Genomic DNA, 12185 nt, shown 5'->3' on the forward strand with positions numbered 1-12185 from the left:
GTAATGTAATTAGAAAGGTATTACATGTATTTAAGCTGTGTACTGGTGGGTTAAATCAAACTAAGGTGTAGCTGGATAGGGTGTACAGTATAGATACACATGAAGTACACTTAAGTACAATCTTGATACACTTTATTTTAGGTACCATGTGTCTGTGTACTTACATTCATAATTACAATGTTTAAGTCTGCAACACATATGTAACAATCTTTTGGTTACACAAGTAGCTGTGTAAAAGACTCGGTCTGTTCCATATGTGTAACAGTAGCTGTCTATTACATCTACATAATTACAAACTGTATGTACACGCTCTTCCATGACTTAGTTACATGGTAAGAACGTTTTTTTTAATGTAGTAATGGCTACTACTAAGTACTTAATTAGGTAATTACTCTGTATTATGGACACCGTAAAATAAAGTGTTACCGAATATCAAAAAACCAAAACATACCCTTGCATGGGTTGTTTTTATTGACAGCTTGATTCCAATGTGTGACATTATATCCTTCCCAACAAACGCATGAGAAGCTTCCGTTGTAATTGTAACAGTGAGAGTTCGGCCCACACGCTGATTCTGAGTCAAGACATTCATGAATATCTGAAAGAAAATAATTGATAAAGTGAAAAAGATTACAGCTGACAAAAGATTTTGGCAGTACAAATAGTAAAAGTTCAGAATAAGAGCTTCAGCTGTCAATCATACCTTTGCAGGGGTTACTTCTGTTTATAGGGAGGTTTGAGTCTGTTACATTATATCCACTCATGCACGAGCAATTGTGACTCCCAAAGGTGTTGTTGCAGATTGAGTTTGGACCACAGACGTCTGATATCTCAACACATTCATCCACATCTATATTGAAAGGAAGTTTTGGGAAAAAAATATTTAGGTACATGTGTGAATAAATATTGAGAATAATGAGAATTAGAAAAATAATCCATCATTAACAAAAATGGATAAACTCTAGCTTATTATTAAGAGTAACAAATATAAATATAAAATGTACCTCTACATATGTTATTGATACTGATGGTGAGACTTGAGTTTGCTGCAGTGAATCCATCCAGACATGAGCAATTGTAACTTCCCATTACATTTGTGCAGTTGGCATTTGGACCACATACAGATGGACTGGACAGACATTCATCTATATCTATGACACAAAAATTGAAAAAGTGATCAACTAAAAAGTTAGATTCATGAAAACTCTAAAAGGCATTAAAGACACACAATGAGTACACAAATCAAGTAGAGATGTTAAGCCCCACCCAACCCCCCCCCACCCCCTAAAATAAGCATAAAACTAAATAAATAAATCTGGATCCTGAAACTATTCTGAAGCTATACATTTTGAATGAGAATCTTTTAAAAAATTATATGTTATTACCTAAATATCAAAGATGTAAAGATTTCGATGCAGAATATCAGGTAAGACTTTATTTTAAGGTGTCATAATACAGAGTAATTACCTAATTAGGTACTTAGTAGTAGCTGTTGTACTTACGTTAAACAAAATGTACTTACCATGTAACTAATTTATGCAACAGCCTGTACTTATAGTTTGTAATTGTGTAGATGTAATAGGCAGCTACTGTTACACATATGTAACAGACCGAGTCTGTTACACAGCTACTTGTACACTTAAGTACAATCTTGAATCACTTTATTTTAAGTAGCTTATGCCTGTGTAATATTATGCAATTGTAATGTAATTAGAAAGGTATTACATGTATTTAAGCTGTGTACTGGTGGGTTAAATCAAACTAAGGTGTAGCTGGATAAGGTGTACAGTATAGATACACATGAAGTACACTTAAGTACAATCTTGATACACTTTATTTTAGGTACCATGTGTCTGTGTACTTACATTTATAATTACAATGTTTATGTCTGCAACACATATGTAACAATCTTTTGGTTACACATGTAGCTGTGTAACAGACTCTGTCTGTTCCATATGTGTAACAGTAGCTGCCTATTACATCTACATAATTACAAACTGTAAGTACAGGCTCCTCCATGACTTAGTTACATGGTAAGTACATTTTGTTTCATGTAAGTACAATGGCTACTACTAAGTATTAATTAGGTAATTTCTCTGTATTATGGACACCTTAAAATAAAGTGTTACCGAATATCAAAAAACTAAAACATACCCTTGCATGGGTTGTTTTTACTGATAGCTTGATTCCAATGTGTGACATTATATCCTTCCCAACAAACGCATGAGAAGCTTCCGTTGTAATTGTAACAGTGAGAGTTCGGCCCACACACTGATTCTGAGTCAAGACATTCATGAATATCTGAAAGAAAATAATTGATAAATTGAAAAAGATTACAGCTGACAAAAGATTTTGGCAGTACTAATAGTAAAAGTTCAGACTCAGAGCTTCAGCTGTCAATCATACCTTTGCAGGGGTTACTTCTGTTTATAGGGAGGTTTGAGTCTGTTACATTATATCCACTCATGCACGAGCAATTGTGACTCCCAAAGGTGTTGTTGCAGATTGAGTTTGGACCACAGACGTCTGATATCTCAACACATTCATCCACATCTATATTAAAAGGAAGTTACAGGAAAATTAACAGTTTGTGTCACTCATACATATGTGAAGGCCAACTCATTCTTTGACATTTTTACAACAGAATGCTTTATTTACAAAAATGAAATCCAAAGTAAAAATCACATCAATAAACTCTAGCTCATTATTCATGGATAAAGTACAAACAAATCTAAATCAAAATCTATCTGCTCGCAGTGTATCAGTTATGCGTATCAAGGAAGTGAGTGAAAAAACACATAAATACACAGTGTGACCTATTCATACGTCATCATTAGCAAGATCATTGGAATGAATAGCAACAAATTGGAACTGAGTAAAAAGATCAACATTTTTTAATGCACAAGACCAGAAAATGCTCTAGTTACTGACGTAACTTACTGTAGGTTCCCTGAGATAAGGGAGCGAGTGTTGTGTATGGGTAAACTCCTGTTTACACTGTTACTGAAGCCTGATTTGTTCACGTTTGTGTAGCTGCACAAACTTAGAAGGAACGAATCCAATCACGCCGTGCTTTGAGCAGACGCAGACTAAGCCGCTCTGTGAGCCCAGTTCTGGAGCACTTAAGTTAAGGGCCCCTAGAGAACATGAGTCAACTGAGTCCCGAGCATAGCTGAGGACTTTTGGACATGGCTATTTCCACCGTAGGGAGAAATAAGCAGTTTAAGCAGTTTAAGCCGATAAAATCAGTGCCTGGAGAGCAAGGACATCTAGGCTGTAAAATCTGGCAAACGTGGATGGCGACAACCAGCCGGCGGCCACACATATCTCACCAATAGAGATTCCACTGGACCAAGCCCAGGAGGAGGCCATTTCTCTAGTGGAGTGGCCCTCACACCTATGGAGCACTGCAAACCTTCTGAGGCATAAGCCAAGGCTATAGCCAGGGGCGGACTGGGGCTAAAAAGTGGCCCTGGACTTTTTGGCACAGAGCGGCCCACCACACCATAAACCCACCAGCTTATTATAGCGATTTTTTTAACATCACTTACTAACATACAAATATTACACAATACAGAAATAAAAATGCTTTAAAAAAAAAAAAAAAAAGTATTATCATTAACATTAATGAATGACTGTCATCCTTAGAATTTGTCTTCCTGGTGTAGCCTATATGGCAATTTGTAAATAATATTTTTACACATATCTTTTACACAGAGGGACAGTTTAATGTCACTAAAATTAAATGCCTACCATAATATCAGTCCATATAATAATGCTGTGCTCTACAACTTGGAATGTGCAGAATGTAGACTGTTTTTATTGTGCCTTTCAATTTCTTGACAAGAGATTTTATATATATATATATATATATATGATGAAGAATTTTATGATGCTGATTAATGCTGTTCTTTAACTTTGTATTCAACAAATAATCCTGAAAAAGTTAGTGTTACAGTTTCCACAAAAATATTAAGAGACAAAAACAGTTTTCAGTATTGTTAATAATAAGAACCATTATTAATAACTGAGTACAAATAATAACTGAAAATAATTAAACAGCAAATCAGCATATTAGAATGATTTCTGAAGAATCATGTGACACTGAAGACTGGAGTAGGCCTAATTATACTGAAAATTCAGCTTTGATCACAGAAAAAAATTATATTTAAACGTTAAACCATTAAAACATGTACATTAAAATATCTTAAGAACTTTCCTAATCACGGCACTTGAAAGCGAAAGTCTTTAGATTTACAATGTTCTACAGTAAGTTAGAGAATTACATTTTCACAGTTTGAAGTTTGTGAAAATGTGAAATTACGGAAGAAATATAACAATATACTGTACAAACATTCACTGTTATCTTATGTCTGCTGAAAACGGCTATGTTAATGTTTCCATAGTCTCAGCCTCAGACATCACGCCCACGGAACGTTGGCTAAACGTCTGATGCATATGGCACACTAATCTGGAAACACTTCAGGAGTTTCGAAGTCGTCTTCAGATTGGTTGAATTATCTAGGATTTCCGGGAGACGTGTGTGTCGTGTTCTTTAACGTTCCGCCTGTAAACAAAAATGCTGTGGCGCCAAACCCTCTCATGAAAGAAGAAAGCTGTTGTGTTTACAACTGACGACGAGCGCTTGTCAGGATCAACTAAATGCAGAATTTTCAAAAGTATGTGAAAAATGTAAAGTTTGTGGCACAGAATCTTTAAAATATGTCTGAGAGTTTTACACACCGGTCTGTTATTGTGGCGACATTTCCACGCCCCTAAACATGACACGGAACAAAACAAAACGTGATTGGTTGCTTTACCTGTCAGTCATATGGCCTCTTGAGCGGGCTTTGGCCATTCAAAGGGGCCAAAGTTCCCAGACCTTCAGCCGTCAGTCTGAAGGTCTGGCTACGTGAGACTAATATTTCCATGTAGGCTACACTGTGGCCAATAATGTAAATGGAATTCAAATCTGAGAAATTCGAAAAGGCCAGTAGTAGTTTGCATCCCTGAAAATTAATATCTGTCATTTAACATTTTTTGAAAACAGCTGGCTAATATTGCTAAATTGTCTCATCATGTTTTGCTGTTAGCCTACATCTTACCTCACTTCGCATTCAAATGCTGCAGCCGCGCAGCTCAGCTCTGCTTTGTGAACAGTAAATCCCGCCTTCTTCATTTGATTGGCTAAAACATTTTGACATTGATGAGCGCTTTTGAGCGCATTGACTCAGTGCGGGCCATTCGTCTGGGCCAATGGACGGATATAGGCTACGTGAACAGGCTTGAGCATTCAAGATATATTCTCAGAGAACATTAGGACCCTGCTCACCATCTGGAGATGGTCCTCACTGCAGAACACAAGATCCAAGGGGTGGAGTTGGATCTAGATCCAACTCCTCCCACCTTACATAGACCTAAACCTACCCATCTCCACCCCCTGATCCATAAACCCACCCATCCCCACCCCTAAACCTACCCATTTCCACCCCTAAACCTACCAATCTCCACCCCCTGGATGTGGATCCAACTCCGCCCCCTGGATCTTTTGTTCTGCAGTGAGGGGCTACTGACCATCTGCAGTGAGCGCCAGAAGGGTAATAACGTGGGCTTTACAGTCACTAGGCCCAAACTCCAGACAGGAAGCACCGATTGACAGTGCTTGCAAGTCACCCATTTGCTGGACCGATGCTAGTGCCAGTAGCAGAGTGGTTTTCAGCGACAAACGGCGTAGTTCAGCCGAATGTAGCGGATCGAAGGGAGGACCCCGTAGGGCCCTAAGGACTATTGACAAGTCCCAGATCGGTACAGTCTGAGGATGAGGAGGATTTAATCTCCGAGTGCCCTTCAAAAACTCAACGATCAGATTGTTTTTGCCGATCGAATGGCCAGCTTTGAGGGAATGATGATGTCGTGTCCATTGTCCTGGAGCCTCAATGCCTCTGGACAGCATGTCTGTGTCATGGTTCAGACTGCCTGGCACGTGAACCGCTTTTAGAGAAAGGAGTTTGTTCTGGGTCCAGAGTAGGAGGTGTCGAGCAAACCTGTAAAGGGAGTGAGACCTCAGACCGCCTTGGCGATTGATGTAGGCTGCCACTGTCGTTTTGTCCGAACAGACCAGGACATGGTGCCCGCGTATGGTCTGCAGGAAAATTTTCAGGGTTAGAAAAACTGCTAGGAGCTCTAGACAGTTTATATGCAGATGCCGTTCCGGGGCTAACCAGGAGCCAGATGCCAGATTGCCCTCCAGCAGAGCTCCCCAACCTGAGTTAGAAGCATCTATCGTAACCACCTTCCTCTTGGAGGTCAGTCCCAACCGTACGCCTGACTGAAACAGGCGTGAAGTTGTCCAAGGGGCCACAGCTTTGATACAGAGATGGTTTACCCTGATATAAAAGCAGCCCAGGTGCCAAGCGTGGGACTGGACTTTGAGCCAAGATTGGAGAGGCTGCATGTGAAGCAGGCCCAAGGGAATTGCAGAGAGAAGGCTGAGCAGTGTCTGGAAAACCCTGAGGGGATGAGATGTTCCTGGTTTTAGGGATGCCGCTAGTCGCTGAATAGTCAGGGACTGTTCCGACGTGACCTTAGCCCGCATCAGGGCAGAGTGCAAAATCGTCCCCCAAGGCGCTCCAAGTGGCAGTAACAGCTCTCTTTCAGCGACTAATTCCCATTCTGATCTGGCCAGGATCAGCCAGTCGTTGAGGTTGTTGAGTATGCGTATTCCCATCTGCCTCAGAGGGGAAAGAGCTGCGTCTATGCACTTTGTAAAAGTGCGAGGGGCCAGAGACAGTCCAAATGGTAGGATTGTATATTGGCTATGTGGATGTGAAAGTAAGCACTTTTCAGGTCCACTGTTAAAAACCAGTCCACGGGGCACATGTGCACGAGGATCTGTTTGATAGTTAACATCTTGAACGGCCAGCGCGTAAGTGAGCCATTCAGATGTCTGAGATTCAGAATTGGTCTCAGCCCACCATCTTTTTTGGGAACGAGGAAGTAATGAGTAACGAGGAAGACTCGCTGTTCGTTGGAGGTACTATTTCTTTAGCACCTTTTGCAAGCAGTGTTTGCACTTCATATCGGAGAACGTGTTTGTTGTCCTGAACCGAAGTGTGAATAATTATTATTCATGGTTAAAGTACACACAAATCTAAATGCAAAATGTACCTCTACATGTGTTTTTGATGCTGATGGGGAGACTTGAGTTTGATGTAGTGAATCCATCCAGACATGAGCAATTGTAACTTCCCTTTTCATTTGTGCAGTTGGTATTTGGACCACATACAGATGGACTGAACAGACATTCATTTATATCTGTAGGGAAGAACACAATATTTTTACAATAAGCAATTATTTAAAAACAGTTTAATTTCATGGAATTATAACAGTAGGACTCCGGCCCACAGACTGATGATGAGTTAAAACATTTATGAATATCTAACATAAAATAATTGATAGCGAACGGTTACAGTTGACAGAAGATTAAGGCAATACAAACAGTGGCAGTAAAACATTAAGTGCTTCAGAACTTCAGCTGTCAATCATACCTTTGCATGTGTTACTGCTGTTAATAGGGAGGTTTGGGTCTGTTACATTATATCCACTCATGCACGAGCAATTGTGACTCCCAAAGGTGTTGTTGCAGATTGAGTTTGGACCACAGGCGTCTGATATCTCAACACATTCATCCACATCTATATTACAGAAAAACAGAAACTTTGGGTGAAACATACAGAACATATCTAAAAGGATAACCTATTCTCTGAGCTGCTATGTTTATCTAACACCACATTTACAAAACTATATTAAAAAACTGAACCACTGAAACTTTATGGTTTTGTCTAACTGTACAATTTTATGGAACACAATTATTTGTACCTATGAAAACCTTACAAAGAAACTGAAAATTATCATTATGAATGCAACCGTTCAATGATTTTAAAAAAAAATCTTTATTACCATTGACCAGTAGGTGAAACTGTCACACAAATTTCTTTATTTTGTGTATGACAGAATATGGCAATGATACTTGAAAGTTTTGGTGTCAGTATGCAAATGAAAATGTAGACGACTAACATCCAGTCTGGAGAATGGTGTTGACACTGAAATCTAATAAGTGATTTTATATAGTTTGTTTGAATTTGACCAATTTTTGTAAAGATACTGTAACACAAACTCATAAATAATTTAGTGAAAATATGGATCTACTGAAAAAGGCAGAAAGGAGTAAAGTTAACCTTTGGACAATTCATGATTGTATACTCTACAACAATATGGAGGCATGGCACTTGAATTTATGGTAAATGTTTCCAAAGTTATTTAAATTATTTTTATGACACTGTCACCAAACTGCTTCTGTATGCTCTGACCCAGTGCAATGCAATGACCCTTAAAAATGTTAATTGTTATACTTCAAAGCATTTGAAAAGCATTTTTTTTTTAAGTGGTGTATATCTAAAAACCACTAGATGCATTACATGAAAAGATTAATAAAAGGAAAACCATCAGATTAATAAAAACAACAACCAAACATAAACCTCTGCATTATTTTAGATTTGATTAAACAAAGAATGCACCTGAACATGTGTTACTGATGCTGATGATGAGACTTGAGTTTGTTCCAGTGAATCCCTTCAAACATGAGCAATTGTAACTTCCCTTTTCATTCATGCAGATGGAATTTGGACCACATACAGATGGACTGAGTAGACATTCATTTATATCTATGAAAAAAGTACAATTTTGAAATTGTCAATTTTATTAAAGGGGTGGTTGACTGTTTTTTTCTAGGGTTGATTGTGTTTATGGGGTGCAGTCAAACATGCGTTCATGAGTTAAAAACAAAACAACAAACCCACATTATTTTTCACATAATTTACCTTTATTCTACACCGCTCTGTCCCTTCTCTGATAAATGCCCCCGATTATTTCCTGGTTTTATGAAGCCCCTCCCTCTGAAATATGCGATTGGCTCAGATTGGTTAGCTGGTCCAGTGTGATGTGATTGGCTAAACCGCCTCTAGTGTGCGTCTAAACGTCCCGCCCCTCACCTCAGCTGCATGTGCTCCAGTTGTATTATAAACAATGACGTCATCAATATTGCTTATCAATTTGAGCCCAATTTAGACCCAGAGAATATTAGTGAAGAGGATTGCACAGAACCTGTGCAAGCAAGGCTCTTAATGGTATGTTCTTTTTTTTTTTGGTCCAGACTTTTAGATATGCTGTTATTTGTAAGTGCTGCTGCTTCTGTAAGCTTTTAATAAAAGGGTTTATCATGATTAAAGCTTAATCATGTATAACGTTTATGTATAACGCTTCTCATTGCCATGTGAAAATAAGTGTATAATTGGAACAGTTTGTTGGAGCTGATCTGACGATCTGAATGAGAGAGAGAGAGAGATGCAGAGCATGTGCAGAGAAGGGGGATGCGAGGAACAGTATTAAGAACTGCTTTAGAACATATGATTTTGAAACTTGTGAATCCATTAGAATCGTTAGAAGACAGAATCGGTTCATATGAATAGATCGTGCACCCTAGTTTCTCTTCTCTTCTCTAAAGCCAGTAGCCCCTCACTGCAGAACAAAGATCCAGGGGCGGGGTTGGATCCACATCCAGAGGGTGGAGACTGGTAGGTTTAGGGGTGGAGATGGGTGGGTTTAGGGATCAGGGGTGAAACTGTGTTTAGGTAAATGTAAAAGGAGAAGTTGAATCTAGATCCAACCACACCCCAGGATCTTGTGTTTCTGAGGACCATCTCTAAACAACATGGCCTCTTATGTTACATGTTGAAGGGTTTATCTTGGGTTCGTGACGTGACGAACCTGGGAAGTAACTCAGGTAACAACATAGCGCAGGGTGGATCTATTATCTGTCTCCAGCAAAGTCCCTTTTTTAAATAGTCTTTGATCTCCGGAACATTTTAGCGTATTATCTCAATTTACTTTAATTTATCATGATGTGGTGATTATTTCTCTCGAATCACTACATCGTGATAAATTACTTCAAAATGAGAACATTTATGTCCAGATGCACATTTTTCCAAAAATACATTAAACAATTCTCAGTCCGGTTGAAGCATATTAAACTCAACACAACAATGTAATCCCGATAGAATAGGAACAAAGCAACCGTCATCTCTTGTTTAATACGTATTTCCCAGGGCACATTATTAACATGCATTACTCCATCACATTAACGCAAAGGAGAGCAAGTAGAATATTCAAAAATACTTTAATAATAATAATAATAATAGCAAAAAAAATCAAAGCTAACTGAACTGCCACCATTTAGAATTAAACAAACTTGTATTTGTGATGACCCGAGCTGACTAAACAGTTAATTGTGAAATGTTTGCGCTTTGTAGAGTACAGTACCGGCAGTTCAAGCATTTTCATAGGATCTAATTAGTAAAAAAAAAAAAAAAAGACTTTGATTCTCGAATTCATTCTTGTTCAGTACGGCCGCTGTTGTCACCGGAAAAACTTTTACACTGCAAGCACCAATCCGGAAGCCAGAAATGCGGAAGTGTGTAAAAGGCTAATTGTAGTCCCTATGAGCCGTTTTTGTATGCATTAAAGAATTAAAGAAAACATTATAGAATACACAAGGAGGAAAAGACAAAATTTAATTACTTGATGGATGAAGTTATACCTCAAGCAAGAACAGCTAAAGTTCAAAGTAGCATTCACACAAAATGTAAAGACAAAGCAGCTCTGTACACTCAATCTAATGAGATAAATTCTGAAAAAAAATAAAATAAAATCAGTTAATAAAACTTACCTTGACATGAGTTGTTGCGGCTCACAGGACTGTCTTTATTGGAGGTATTAAACCCACTCCAGCACGAACACATGTGACTCCCAATGATGTTAATACAATCTGAGTATTGACCACACACTGACACTGCATCTTTACATTCATTTATGTCTGGAAAAAAATGTTAAAAATAAAGGTTTCAAACAACCAAGCGTGTCAAGTGGCACTAAGTAAACTCTTACTGGTTACAACAATTAAAATCAGTACATTCATGATCTAATGTTAATTTTACCTCTCTGGCAGAGTGAACCCTCTGAAGGAGAGCTTGAATACATCCACAAGTGCCTCCCACAATGCCATCACACACCTGATAGGCCCTGCAGGTGTCATTGGGCCAAACATGATTCTCCTCACACTTGCACTCATATTCTGTTCCATTTAACCCACACACTGTAATAGAATGAAGATGTTCTTTACCGTGGTTACATTTGGCATGAAGGTAAAAGACCTAGATGTATTTTTGAAGGCAAAACAGATTAAAATATCAGGACAGTTTTGAGTATAAAACCACTAAATGAATTAATATAATATAATAGTTTAGATAGTAAGTCTTTACCACAGATTTACCATGGTACAATATAATTTTGAAAAGTTTTCTGTTTCTTGGCTTTATCACGTGACACGAGTTTCCAGTGGTTTTAGTGTTATATACTATTATAGTATTTAAAATATTTTGAATTGGTTTTTATTTTATATTTTTTCATTTTAATTTTAGTTTTAGCAATTTTGTTATGTGACTTGTCATTTTTATTAGTTTTAGGATTTGTAAATAGTTGCATTTAGTTTTTAGTTTTTTTCATTTTAGTTATTTTAGTTCAACTTTAAAATTTTATGTAAGTTGGCAAGGCAAGATTTCTTAATTATTTATTGTAATATAATATAATATAAATAAATGATTAATTAATTAATTATTCAAGATGTTTTTACAAATATTTATATTTTATTTATCTAATATTTTTACTTTATTTCAGTTAGTGAAAACAATCATAGTTAATGGTTTTCAATTTTATTAACAATACCAATACTAATTTATTCCAAACAAATTTGGACCTAACTATTTGATTTAGATTTAGATTTAGGATTTGATTTGATTGGTTCATCCTCTGAGATTGTTTGTTTATTTGTTTGTGGTCTTGGCTATCTCTATCTATTATTAATACTCAGTACCAGAGGTTGGCATCACAATAAAACTTAAAAAAAAAAAAATAAAATAAACACCTTTTGAGAAGTTGGAAAAGCATATCAAGTAAGCTCTGCCATCTCTATCTTTTAATTCTGTCTTGCTCCTTGTTCTCTCTCTCCAGGTGCCATCCGGTTTATTCATACCCAGTATGGCGGTGGGAGCCATAGCAGGCCGACTTCTTGG

The 12185-nt window shown here is 37.6% G+C and overlaps 1 protein-coding gene across 1 annotated transcript; it reads right to left on the minus strand.

Moving 5' to 3' along the window:
- Positions 1 to 451: 451 nt before the first annotated feature.
- Positions 452 to 11179, minus strand: LOC131535061 (latent-transforming growth factor beta-binding protein 1-like; the record flags this gene model as incomplete). The annotated part of the gene is made up of 10 exons (XM_058768164.1): positions 11052 to 11179; positions 10784 to 10930; positions 8577 to 8723; positions 7548 to 7694; positions 7168 to 7314; positions 2407 to 2553; positions 2155 to 2301; positions 1005 to 1151; positions 704 to 850; positions 452 to 598 (listed from the first exon to the last, which is right to left on the minus strand). Coding segments are annotated over exons 1-10 (1366 nt in total), but the record flags the coding sequence as incomplete, so codon positions are not given.
- Between the last annotated feature and the right edge of the window lie 1006 nt (positions 11180 to 12185).

Source organism: Onychostoma macrolepis, unplaced genomic scaffold (genome assembly GCF_012432095.1).
Source record: "Onychostoma macrolepis isolate SWU-2019 unplaced genomic scaffold, ASM1243209v1 Scaffold116, whole genome shotgun sequence".
Classification (NCBI taxonomy): Eukaryota; Metazoa; Chordata; class Actinopteri; order Cypriniformes; family Cyprinidae; genus Onychostoma; species Onychostoma macrolepis.